We start from the raw sequence: 13,416 nt of genomic DNA, 5'->3' as shown, positions 1-13,416 counted from the left end.
AATCCAGCTCCACCAATTCCACGGTCAAGTCAATAAAGCTCAACAAGGAACCAAACGAACCAGCAAGATGAATAAATAATCATTGAAGCTATAATTAATTAATCAATGGTTAATATATGCCCAGTTCCATAGATTGCGTGTGCCCCTCAACTACTTTGCTAATTTAATCTTTTCTTTGACGGTTCAGATTGTTTCAATTGACCAAAATCTTTTTTTTAAATTATAAATATCATGGATATATTTGAATGTTCTACTGGCAGACAAGATAGGGTTCAAATTCCAAATTGTTCTAATGTCTCTTTCTAGTTTGGCTCTGTCTGTCTCTCTCTCTCTCTCTATCTCCCTCTCTCTCTCTCTCTCTCTCTCAAACTTCTTCTATCTAATACCTCACCTATTGCTGGGGGGAACAATTAATTTTGTTTTGTTGCCTTTTCTGCTCATTTTAAAATGACCAAAATAGGTTGCTTGTCTTTTCTCTCACATTTAACATATGGGCCCACCCACATTGTTTAATTGTTTATAGGCAATGTTAATTGCCTCTCTGTTAAGCATGCAAGTTGATACAATCCCTCCTGCACTGCAATGCCTAAAAACTCCACTATCAATCAAATCAAACTTTAACTAGTCATCTTTTATGTCTATTGTAGTCTTAAAGCACGCCTAATCCCCCAATAGAGTCTTGGTTTTTATTTATTTATTACAAGGGCTTCATAATTCAAGGGATTAAGAACATTTATTTAGTCACTCGAGATCCGAGGTTTGATAACTCCCTCTTTCAATATCGTTTATGTAAAAGAAAATCTTTAGTTTTCCATTATAAGGGTCTTGTACCTCGAGTGATTAAAAGTATTTATTTATTTACTTAAGGTCCTAGGTTCGTTTCTCCCCTATTTCAATATCACTTATATATAAAATAAAAAATCTTCAATTTTCCGTTATAAGTAATAACAAAATTAAAAGAAACTAATGTCTTTTAATGGCTTTCATCATACTCTATTGATTGTCCTTTCTCCTAAATATCTTCTCACTCATGACTTTGGAATTGATCATCATGCTACAATGGTTAGGAATCCATGGACGAAAGTGTTCAAATTTGGCACTTCTTTCAACATTGAAAATAAAAATATTCCTAAAGCACTTTTGTTAGTATTGAGTAAAATTATTATAAACTAACTTGAGATATTTAGTTATATATCTATTTTTAGCACTAAATTATAAATAAATTCTACACTATTTAATTTTTATAAACAAACCCACAAAATGACAGCTGGCCCTATTGAATTTAATTTTGATTATTAAATTACTTTAATGCCCTATTGAGTGTTTTAGGCTTTTTCATGAAGTTTTGGGGTTGAGTTTGTTTAAAAAAATCAGTGGCAGTTTTGTATTTAAAAGAAGTTAAAAGTCTTTTTGTTATGTTGTAAATGAGTTTTGGGTGTGTTTAAAAAGTCTATTTCCTATAGATTTTTATATATAATAATTTGGGCTCTTATATTGGGTATAATAGTAAATTTCCCTCTAAAATTTCATTGTGTCGTTCCTGTATGACAGAGTGAAAAGGGAAAAATGTTGAGGTACATAGGTTGGAAAAATATTAATTCATAAAAGTAACATTTTTTAAAACTACCCTTTGTTTCCATTGTTTTCCCACACTTCGTATATATGTATACTTTCCTTGAATTGTGCAAGGTAGATCACCGTTGGATCATGACAAGGGGGAAGGGGCCCTACCAGCTGCAATAAATTGACTAATAAGAAGTAGAATTTGGTCTGAAAGTTTGGCCAGTCAAAAATCAAAGCATTGAGCAACTCTCCACTAAAACAAATGGATTCCATTTCGCATTCTTGTATAAGGAATCGAGTCATAATAAGAATAATTTGAATTGAATGCATGCACATGCTTAATTTAAGCTAACTTACCCTTCATTTTCTATTGCATCAGTGTTAAAGTTCTTACAAATTCTTTCTTTTTTGTCTTCTATATCAGTATTACCTTACCGAAAGGCAAATATTTAATTGAAAAGTTTCTTCACTTTGAACAATAGTTGAAAAAATTTCTTCCCTTTGAAGATGGAGAAATTGTGTGGGAGAGATGATGTAAAATTTGAATAGTTTTTTTAGGTTGTTTGTTGCTAAGTAGTCGATATCTAGGTGTGGGATGCAAAGAAATTATTAATGATGATGACAATAAAAACCTACCAATGCCCATAAAATAATAAATTAATTTTAAAAGGTTTGGTTCAATTTAGGCGGTTTTCAAATAAGTTAAACAAGACTAAACCAAACTAATTGCAATTTGGTTCAATTTGGTTCAATTTGGTCCAGATTATAATTTTATACTATAAGAACCGAACCAAAGCAATCAAATTGATTTTATTTGTTTAACCGGTCCGAGTAATTTTTTGTTTCCCACCTCTAAACTCCATATTCATAATAATATATGATGATGTCAATATACATAATGGTGGCATATTTAATTTAATTATAGAATTTCACTTATAAATATTTTAGTTTTATTTTTCTTATACTTAAGTTATTCTTGAATCTTCAAATATCATGAAGGATAATTCACTTGATATAATTTTTTTTCTTGATCGAAAAAAGGAAATTTCATTAGCTGGAAACATTGTTACAATAAGGTCATCAACATTACAATTTATAAAAACAAAAGAAAACCTTAGCCACTTTCTCCCTATGTGAGTCATAAAGGAAAACTTCAGAGAGGGGGGAGGAGGAAGAAGCGTCACTGCCCCTCCTCCCCCTCTTCTCTTCTTGTCTTTTCCTTTTAGGTTAGTGAATAAGTCCACTGAGGCGTTTTGAATAAAAAGTCTTTTGTGATGGTTTCTTCTGAGCCATGGTTAGATTGAAGTTCCCCATCACCACTTTTAGTCTATGTTCTCAATCAAATCCTGCTTCCAAAACCCGCTCTCTAATGCCGCTCATGTTCTCTAAATTTAATTCTACATCTTCTTTGACGGATGTTGCTGCAAATCGCCCAATTGTTCTTTGGCAAGACTGTTGTTTTCATTTATTTGTTCGCTCTTATGAGCAAGTAGATCGCTGAAAATCATATTTTTCTTAGATTTGTTACGGATGCGGTGGTGGGTGTGGCCGCGACGGTGCTTCTTCAGGTGGTGGTGATAGGGTTCGTCTAGGCTCATGGGTTACTTTAGGGTTTTGGTTATGTTGGGTTTGTGGGCTTTGTTTGGGTTTATGGTTAATTTTGGTGATATGGGCTAGTTGTTTTAGTGCTGCTTTTGTCTGTGTTAGTTTTGCTTTTAGCACGTTAGTTTGTTGCCCTCTTGGGATTGGTATTTTAGATATCTTGTTGATGTATTTAATTGTACCATTAAAGTTTATCTAATGAAGTTTCTATTTGATTAAAAAAAAAACACACAATACACACAAGGCCTTCTTCTAACCAATAATAAGGACCTTGTTCTTGTAAAGCAAAATGGGCAAGCATGAAATCTTAATCTTGCAACTCCCAAAGATGATTACCCCATACCTATAACCGACCTCCTAGTAGATAGGGCGGCCAAGCATGAAATCTTGTCCTTCATGGATGAACACTCTGATTATAACCAAATTTTCATAGCCAAGAAGGATGTCCACAAGACAGCTTTCATATGTCTGGGTAATCATCGAGTGTATCCCTTTAATTTTGGTAATTATCAATTTAATAACGATTTTCTTGATATTGGCCACCGAATGGGCCGAATATTCAATTAACATCAAAGCCCGAGCCAGGATTTGGCCCAATATGACCTTAAAATTAGTTATTTAAAAATCAAGCCCAAACATGAAGATAGTGATTTGTCTAACTCATACATAATTCTTATCGTCTTTTTACCATTGACTAAATTACAAAAGGTTAGAAAGCCAAGTGATAAAGCAGAGCTTGTTCTGTTCATGAACAATAGTTTTGTTGATGTCATTCTTTTATAATTGCCATTCTATATCTCTCTCTAACTTTCTCACACACGCATGATTAGTTTCTCTCAAGGTCGTATTGGTGGGATTCAAACTTCAACGACATTAAATATTCAAATGGTGGGTCAGTTTGACTGAATGAATAAATGAGGAGAGACGTGGGGGGACCATTTGCCTCCAATTATTCTACTATATTGTTAGTTGAAATCTCACTCTTTTTCTTTCTTCTTCACTGGGCTGGCTAGGATAAGATACAGAGTGGCCTGTATCATGTGAATGTTGGCTTGGCCCTCTCTTCTGTTTGTTTGCTGTTGTTCTCTTCTCATGCCTCCCACTGATTGATTGCACTCAAATTTCCTACTTCTCTCCTCCTCTTTCTTTCTCATTCTCATGTGTTACTTTGTGAACTCCAAGCTTTGTGAACTCCAAGCTCACAAAGTAGTCTCTCCTCTGAGGCTCTTCTTGTATGCATTTGCATCTGCACATTCTCTCTCTTTCTCCTCATGTCTGCACTTTTAATATCTCACATCTCATACATTCTGCATTTTGTAATTTTGCTTCACTTGGGTTTTGCTTTCATATGAGAGAAGTTGATGAGATGACCATTCCCCACTTGTTCAGATGCCCAATTAGCCTGGACTTGTTCAAAGATCCAGTCACTCTATGCACAGGTCAAACTTATGACAGGCCAAGCATAGAAAAATGGCTGGCTGCTGGCAATCTCACATGTCCAGTCACAATGCAGAAACTTGATGATCCAGCCCTTGTGCCTAATCACACTCTTCGCCATTTCATCAATCAGTGGCTGCAAATGGGCAACCAATTTGATCCTGATTACTTGGAAACAATTGGTTCTTTAGCTTCACTCAAACACACCCTTGAATCCCATGAGGTTACCTTAAAAAGCAAGGTTCAAGCACTCGAAAAGATTCGAGCTTTGTCCCAATCAGAATCACCGTACACAAGTAATTTGTTCCTGCAGTTGGGATTCTTGCCTCTACTTCTAGAACTTGTGTTTGGAGGAGAAGAAGCCAAACACAAACAGAAACTGAAACAGCAACTCCCTCAAGAGTGCTACTATATGAAGTTTGTGGAGGATGCACTTTCTTGCACTCTAATTCTGCTACCTCACGGCAAATTGGAGTCTCTGAATATGCTCAGAGAAGAGAGCAAATTAGCATCCTTCCAAGCTTTATTTGCTCACGGCACCGCCTTGATCAGGATGAGTTTGTGCCGTCTTATAGAGGTAACATCAACATCCCCGGAGACAAAAGAACTCTGTTATATGTTTGGAAAGAACCATCAGCTCTTGCATCGGATATCGGTTCAGTTGCTTCAACAGAATTCAAATTCAGAGACTGCAGATGCTGGAATCAAAGCCATATCAGCATTAACTTCCTTGGAAGAAAACAGAGAGATTCTGGTCAGACAAGGCGTGGTAAACGGACTCATAACATGTATCAATTCAAGCACAGAGAGACGCGAAAGAAGCTTGGCACCATTGGCAATGGCCACACTTGAGAAGCTTCTAGGATTAGAGAGTGCAAAAGAGGCAGTGATTAATTATAACAATAACAATAATAATAATAATAATATGAATGGCGTTCATGCTCTTGTAAAGATGGTTTTCAGGGTTTCGGATGATCACCAAGGCAGTGAGAGTGCCGTTGGGTGTCTAATAATTCTATGCAATGACTCTTTATTGGCACGAGAAGAAGCCATCAGGGGTGGAGTGTTGACTCAGTTGCTATGGCTGCTGCAGAGCCAGTGCAGTGGCCGGACCAAAACAAAGGCAAGAATGCTGCTCAAGCTCCTCAGAAGAACCAACTAGTCGTCTCAGTCATCAAAAGCTTCTGTGTAGGTTTAGTTTATAAAGTTTTTGAGTAATTAATTAATGTCTATACAAGTCCTATCTGGTTTCTAAGGGCTTCTGTGTTTATTTGGTCCCCATGTGGAGACAAACATCAAATTATCAGTATGTGTGTAGTTCATGACTCATTGAGAATCCGGGCCAACAAATAATTGCTAAACAAGATAACTTTACAAACTTTGCTCATGTGACCAAATAATGCACTAACCCAAGACACAAGATCTAAGAAACCAGAATTACATCCGCTCAATTTTTTTGATGTTCTTATCTGGGAATTACACCATGCTACTATAAATTATACTATCATATATATATATATATATATATATAAATACATCTGACTTAGAAAAGAATAATAAATATTAAAAAAAACATAAGGTTTGCTGATAAATAGGCAGAATAACCAATCGATCGCCCTTAAAAATAGAGTAGAGAAACACATCAAACGCGTGCATTTTTTTATGTCACAAAATTGTTAGTGTTCTATAAACTAAAACCTATTAGAAACATTGTTCCAGTGGTTCCAAATATGAGAGTTGATCCCGTCATTGAGTTTTGTGGATATTCCTTTCAGGTCACCCTAAAGTCTAAATCAACCAATATAGGCTGATTCCTTTGCAAGATGTTTTACATAAGAAACCCTTTTGGGTTACTCATCTCAAGCATGCCAAACTAAATAAAAAAGAGTAGTTGGCAAACAACTATGCGATGTTTTCCTTATAATGAATGCGGACATGAAGAAAATAAATGATTTGAAAAGCCATGGTCAAACACTTAAAGGTGATAAAAGTCCACATTTTCGATGAGGAAGTGCACCAACGTTATGAGATGGTGCACCTTTTGGCTCAAAAGCAAGGTGAAAGGTGAAAGCATTTGCTCCTCCATAAACAAAAGCAATGCTACATTACCAAACAGCATTCCATACTTCAAAAGTCGAGCGCCTCCAGTTTGTGCATTTCTGACTTTGACACTTACATTGAAAGAAGACGGAATGATGGCCAAATCACAGTTTTGATTACGGGGCTAAAGTTTAAATTTTGGGAATTATCATCTTCTAGTTCGCTTACTTTCGTAATTTTGGTCTCACTCCATCAAAATTGAAGACAATATATGACGAGGCAGCACGTGCATGTCTTGAGTGTAGAACTTCTCGACATTTCAAGTGCCCGACTTTATAAGAAAGTGTGTCCATGTTCTCAATTGGAGAAGTTATGGAAATTAGGTTCGTAAATTGGGGTTTTAGGGTTCTTGCTGAATTTGAAATGTCATTTTATGCACGTTCTCAAAATGTCGCCGCACTGTAAATGTCAAAAATGCCATGCACAAGACATGCAAGTACTGCCTTATACAATTTCCATTAAATTCGTTAGATTTTCTGTCAAATTTGAGGCCAAAATAGTATTTTTCATGTTCTTTCTCATGGACAAAACCGTATTTTCATCCGCATCAGTCATCTTCTCCCTTCCTTCCTCTGTTAATTTTGTGTTGAATCTCTAAGATACGCATGGAAGAACAGCAGCCACCAAAATCCTCCATACACCCAACCCCCCAATACCCACCCCTCCTACCACCTCCTCCGTCTCTCTCCAACCTCCCCTTGTATTGGAGAAGTCATGGAGGAATTGAATGGTCTTAAGGGAGTGGGGTGTGGGAATTTGAAGGATTGGGGCAGCTGCGGGAGGTCGTTTGAGGGTGTGGCTGGTGGTGGAGTTGAGGCTGATTGAGGTAAGGGAAGGAAGAATGAAGGAGGTCGTGCGGGTTGTGATTGTTGCGGACTTGTACAAATCTAACATAGGACTAATGGTGCTAACGGAAGTGGAGTTTAGGGACTGCCACAACTATTTTGTTTATTGAGCGACGAAAATGCAACTCGAGTGTAAGTTGGGGAACCATTGGACCTAAAAACCCTTATTTTAATGACATCAGTGATTGTGATCAAAATTGCAGAAGTAAGCAAACTACAAGACTAAAATTTGCCAAAACTACGTACTAGAGTGGGAAAACTGCTAAAACTACACTGACCAAAAGTGCAATTTGGCCTAAAAGAATTGTTAAAATACAGTATCAAACAACTTCATATGATGAGTTTATACATGAACTGTACACCACCAGAATGATGATTTTTCATATCATTAGGCAGGCTTTACCCTTTTTTTTTTCCTTTCAATTTTTGCTATGGCATCTTTTATGCTTATGCATATAATCAATCATATATAAAACATAGACAAAAGAGCAACAATATAAAACCATGGGCGGCTGGAAAGACTCAGGCTCCAATGGAAATGAAATGTCAGGTATCTTCAATAGTAAATCTATGAATGAGACTACCTACAGGAACTTTTAACTTTTTCACGTTTTCTTGTTAGCCTGACGACGGCACATCTTTCACAATTGCGTTACAAATCTTTGCACTCTCTACACTAACAAAGGTGTATAACAATAATTACTGGTACATAATGAAGCGTTAAGATTATGATAAAATGGAAAATAAATGAGAATACTAATAATAAGGAATAAGTTGTCTTTAATCACTGAGATAGCCATGATATTACAACAGAATGGTAGCCAAACAAAAAGGAGAAGCATTATATAAGAAAGCTGTAATTACAATGAAAACATATCTTAAGTGTAAATATTGACAATTTGCAAGTTACCAAAAGATTTCAAACATGACCATGACTGTTTGGTTCATAATAGAATTACATCAAACAGAATTCTACTATACCAGTCTCTAGGAAAGTGTGATGAAGTGATACAATGAACTAACCAAACTTGGAGGCCAATGTTTTGTTTCTTTTACATATGAGAGGTCCGTATAGTGAGGATCAAGAAGAGTTGCAATTGTGAACTGGTTTTCTGCGAGGAGTGGGGCATGTTTGTCCGCATACAAGGCTGCTGCTAGAGCTGCATGCACCTCTACAGTAAACCAAACAAAACTGATTTCACTAAGAATTGATGAGAATTTCCTTGGCTTAGCTCAGGAATGCAATATATACTGAAGTACCTGGATATCCCTTCAAAGATATAGAAACATCCTCCATTTCTGCAATTGCTTCTTCTCTGTTGCCCACCTCATACAAAATCAATGATCTGCCTACTCTTGCATAGTCTGAAAATGCAAAGTCATCGTATTTCTCAATCACCTGAAAAGATATACAGGCAACTTCGATGATATAAATGCTAAGCTTTTTGGGGCAAGTCAAGCAGAAACTATACATGTGATGCATGAAATAAGAAATAATTCAGGTCTACCGGTATTATGGTTGACACAAAGAACCACATCATCCTATACCTGGCTTGATCAACAATTTGCTGCTAGTATGCTTGTGGGCTTTCATTAATCACTGTTTCTTGATTAAACTCAGCTTATATACGTCTCTTAACCTTTGCTGGTTCTGCCCACTAACCACTGGGTGCAAAATGGTTCCTTACTGAAAGGTCTCATAGAGAATTTAAACAATGCGCCGAAAAGGAAAACACACAGCATAATTTGGACTTTTATAGAGATAAAAAAACCAAATGTCTTCCTATTGCACACTTATGTCACAACATGTGACTATACGACAATCATGATGAATGAATTCTATAAAGGAATTGGTTTCCGTATAGAGTTCAATTTGGGAGGGGAAGAAAAAGGGGGATTGAAATTATTGGACAGGCAGAGAGTAGAAGGTGGCATTACCAAAATACTGAAACATGACATATGTACATTTCAAGAGGTCAAGACAATCCATAAAGATTACAAAATAGAAGACCAGAATACGAAATAGGAAATAAAAACAGGTGAACTACATTTAAGCCATGCCTTGTGCTTGTCTAAGTTGGATCTTCTATTTACTCATTTCTTTGTTTCTTCCAAGTAGGTCCGGCTTTGCCAAGCACGTGACATGGAGCCAAGGGAAATATCAGTTCAAAATCTGAAAATTACTTTGATAAAAACGCGATGGCAGGTCGTCCTGTATCCTATACAGCTCAGACCAAAGGGAAATATGGCCATCCACACACCTCCACGGACATATATGAACTATTTGGGTTAAGCTTTATTTGATTCTTAAATAGAATATGAACTAAGAAATCATTGTCCTATTATTGACCCAAAAAACTGCACAGAAATCACAGGAATAACACGTCTTATGTACAAATATTTGAGAAGGCACATACGGCTTGACACTTGACCTGCATCTTCCTAGCCTAACGTTAAGTGGGTCACATGACAATCTGACATTGAAACCATTGGCTTCATTCGATGGACACTGTTCCTTTATCATTCAGAGTCATTTGATTTCTATATGATTAATAAAATTCTAACCACAGAATCAGGTAAATGGTACCAATGGCAGCTGCTACCCAATTATTAGTCAATGCCCATGTTTCCAAAGAAACTAAATATTAGCCAAAGCCCTTGTTTCGAAAGAACACAAATTAATTATACAAAGAATTCCAAACCCAGAATTGAGGCAAAATCTATAGTGAGTACCTGAGTAAAACAGAGAAGAGCTTGGTTAAAATCACCGAGAGCCTGCAATTCCCTCCCTTTCTCCAACAACTCCAAGGCATCAGATATTCTCCTAGAAATCGCATCACTTGCGTCTCTCTCAGAAGTGCTTATCGGGTCGAAGTTTGACAGAGCAGAAGAAGAACCGGAAGGGGTTGAATTTACATCAATACTGTTGCTGCTGATGTCAGCACAACTACCTTTTCTTGGAAGCAGAAAAGTAGCTACAGGGAGAGTGAAGAGGACCAATCGCCTGCTCAGTAATGGGGTTTTGGAAAAGGGGTTTAGGGATTTTAGGTTTGGAGGTTGAGCTAATGAAGAAGAACAGGTCATGAGAAGATGGGGAATAGGTGCTTTACATGCGCCCATAATGCGGTTGAGTTTGGTGCCAATGCTTTTGCAAGCTTATATCTAAGGGTGATATTATTCGCACCCAACAATCCTATTTTTTAACCCAACTAAGCTTACAAATGATTATGAATAATCTATTTTACCCTTATCTATATATATAGCAAAAAATAAAAAATGGTGAAACATTTAAAATATCAGAAAATGCTCTTGGTTAATTTAAACATTAAGAATTGAAATTATTAATTAAATAGGGATAATATAGTAAATTCACTTTTTTATATTAATAAAATAAAATAAAAAACAAATTCAGATAATAAGTCATACTTTTAAAGAACATAACCACCCATGTTATCTTTTCTTAATTTTAAAAATAAAAGGAAAAAGAAAACCAATTGGCACATGTGTGAGCATGTGCCAAGGGGCTAGTACATAATTATCGTTAAAGATAAATATGTTGTAAAAGTAAATAGAGAAAGTATATAAAAGGTAAGAGTAGTTCTCAAGAGCTCAATGCTCAAGTGTCTTATTCATCTTTAGTACCTACTATTTATAGGCATAGGAAATACATCACCATTTACCGCCCTTAAGTAGTGGGTTACAAAACATAATAACCAATGATAAATATGATATTTAGTGCATAGGATACAACCCTATAATGATAGGTATAATGATGGGTATAATGGAGGAATTACAATGGACTTATGGTGCGCATCCATAACCTTTGAGGTTACAGCACTCCTTCTTGGATGTCCACCATGCATGGAGTATGTCTCGTTAAAACCTTGCCAGTAAAAATCCGGTGGGACAAAACCTAGGCGAAGGAAAAAGAGTACATATCCATGTGTAATATAGAATGTGTGACATTGCCTCATTAAAAACCTTGCATGGAAAAACTCAGTGGGATAAAAACCAGAACGAAGGAAAAAGAGTACAATGTGAAGGTCTCAATTATGACATGCTCCCCCTGATGCTGACAAAAGATCCTTGAGTTGACGCATTCCAATATGGTTGACCATCCTTCTTAATGTTATAGTTGGCAGTGCTTTCGTGAATAAATCTACGAAGTTGTTGCTGGATTGTATTTGTTGAACATCTATGTCACCATTCTTCTGAAGTTCATGCGTGTAGAAATTTTTTGGGGAAATGTGCTTGGTTTTGTCACCTTTGATGTATCCATTTGTGATTTGAGCGATACAAGCAGCGTTATCTTCATATAGCAATGTTGAGGAATCTTTGATCGAAGACAACCCACTTGTTTCTCGAATATGTTGTATCATAAATCTCGCTATATACATTCCAGGCTTGCTTCATGCAATGCTAATATTTTAGAATGGTTTGAAGAAGTGCCGGCTAATGTTTGCTTTACAGGCTGCCATGATATAGTAGCACCACCACAAATGAACACATACCCTATTTATGATCTAGCTCTATGTGGATCAGAAAGATAACCAGCATCAGCATAGCCAACTATTTGGGATTTTGACCCTTTTGAATAAAATAAACCGATGTCAGTTGTTCCACGAAGATACCGTAGTGTATGTTTAACACCATTCCAATGTCTCTTAGTTGGTGCAGAACTATACCTTGCTAATAAGTTGACAGAAAAAGCTATATCAGGTTTGTACAATTTGCAAGATACATTAAAGCTCCAATTGCACTAAGGTATGGTACTTCAGGACCAAGTAATTCTTCGTTATCTTCTCGGGGGCATAAAGGATCTTTCTTTACATCAAGTGATTGAACAACCATGGGGCTACTTAATGGATGGGCTTTATCTATATAAAATCGTTTTAAAACTTTTTACATATATGTTGATTGATGGATAAAGATTCCAGTTGGTAAATGCTCGATCTGCAAAGCGAGACAAAAGTTAGTCTTCCCAAGATTTTTCATCACAAATTCCTTCATTAAATAAGTAGCAGCCTTTGTAAGCTCTTCAGGAGTTCCAACAAAGTTCAAATCATCCACATATATTGCAATAATAACAAATCCACTTCTAGATCTTTTAACAAAAACACATGGACAAATGTTGGATTATTTACATATCCTTCTTGTATAAGATATTGACTAAGGCGGTTATACCACATTCTTCCAGATTGCTTTAATCCATAGAAGGACAATTGTAACTTAATTGAACACATATCATGACATTTTGGATTATTTGCTTCAGGCAATTTAAATCCTTCTGGGATCTTCATATAGATATCATTCTCAAGTGATCCATATAGGTGTGCAGGAACTACATCCATGAGTTTCATATCAAGTCTTTCTGTGACAACCAAACTAATCAAGAAACGTAATGTGATTGCATCAATCACAGGGGAATATGTCTCCTCATAATCGATTCCAGGTCTCTGCGAGAAACCTTGTGCTAAAAGCCGTGCTTTGTATCTTACAATTTCATTTTTCTCATTACATTTCCTTACAAACACCTAGTTCTATCCAACAGGTTTCACACCTGCAGGTGTTCGGACTACTGGTCCAAATACTTTAAGATTTTCCAAAGAATTTAATTCGGCTTGGATCGCATCTTTCCATTTTGGCCAATCCTCTCTATGTTGACATTCTTCAACAGTTTTTGGTTCAAGATCCTCATTATCTTTTATAATTTCTACATCAACCACGTATGCAAAGACATCATCAACAATAGTTTTCTTTCTATCCCAGCTTTCTCTTGTACTCATATAATTTAAAGAGATCTCTTCTAATGTATGTGCCTCTTCAGGGGCTATATCTTCATCAATTTTAAACTGGTTAGTTTTTGGCT

General features: G+C 36.2%; 2 protein-coding genes across 2 annotated transcripts; one reads left to right on the top strand and one right to left on the bottom strand.

Moving 5' to 3' along the window:
* The first annotated feature begins 4,133 nt into the window (after positions 1–4,133).
* LOC117626605 (U-box domain-containing protein 26-like) lies at positions 4,134–5,935 on the top strand. Its single transcript, XM_034358358.1, has one exon. It carries the CDS (start codon positions 4,400–4,402, stop codon positions 5,762–5,764), a length of 1,365 nt encoding a protein of 454 aa, XP_034214249.1. The 5' UTR covers positions 4,134–4,399; the 3' UTR covers positions 5,765–5,935.
* Positions 5,936–8,365: 2,430 nt separating this feature from the next.
* On the bottom strand, positions 8,366–10,712 carry LOC117625047. The gene is made up of 3 exons (XM_034356611.1): positions 10,281–10,712; positions 8,808–8,946; positions 8,366–8,719 (listed from the first exon to the last, which is right to left on the bottom strand). The coding sequence occupies exons 1-3, from the start codon at positions 10,665–10,667 to the stop codon at positions 8,535–8,537; spliced, it is 711 nt and encodes a 236-aa protein (XP_034212502.1). The 5' UTR covers positions 10,668–10,712; the 3' UTR covers positions 8,366–8,534.
* Between the last annotated feature and the right edge of the window lie 2,704 nt (positions 10,713–13,416).

This window comes from Prunus dulcis, chromosome 4, assembly GCF_902201215.1.
Source record: "Prunus dulcis chromosome 4, ALMONDv2, whole genome shotgun sequence".
In the NCBI taxonomy this organism is placed as follows: domain Eukaryota; kingdom Viridiplantae; phylum Streptophyta; class Magnoliopsida; order Rosales; family Rosaceae; genus Prunus; species Prunus dulcis.
This window is presented reverse-complemented; position numbering and strand designations above follow the sequence as displayed.

What these genes read in the sequence shown, in the direction of transcription:
- LOC117626605 (XM_034358358.1), top strand. Translation starts at nt 4,400, where the DNA reads ATGCATTTGCATCTGCACATTCTCTCTCTTTCTCCTCATGTCTGCACT.
- LOC117625047 (XM_034356611.1), bottom strand. Translation starts at nt 10,667, where the DNA reads ATGGGCGCATGTAAAGCACCTATTCCCCATCTTCTCATGACCTGTTCT. An exon ending in CTCTTCTCTGTTTTACTCAG is followed by an intron (nt 8,947 to 10,280) that starts GTACTCACTATA and finishes ATATCTTTTCAG; the next exon opens with GTGATTGAGAAATACGATGA. An exon ending in ATCTTTGAAGGGATATCCAG is followed by an intron (nt 8,720 to 8,807) that starts GTACTTCAGTAT and finishes GGTTTACTGTAG; the next exon opens with AGGTGCATGCAGCTCTAGCA.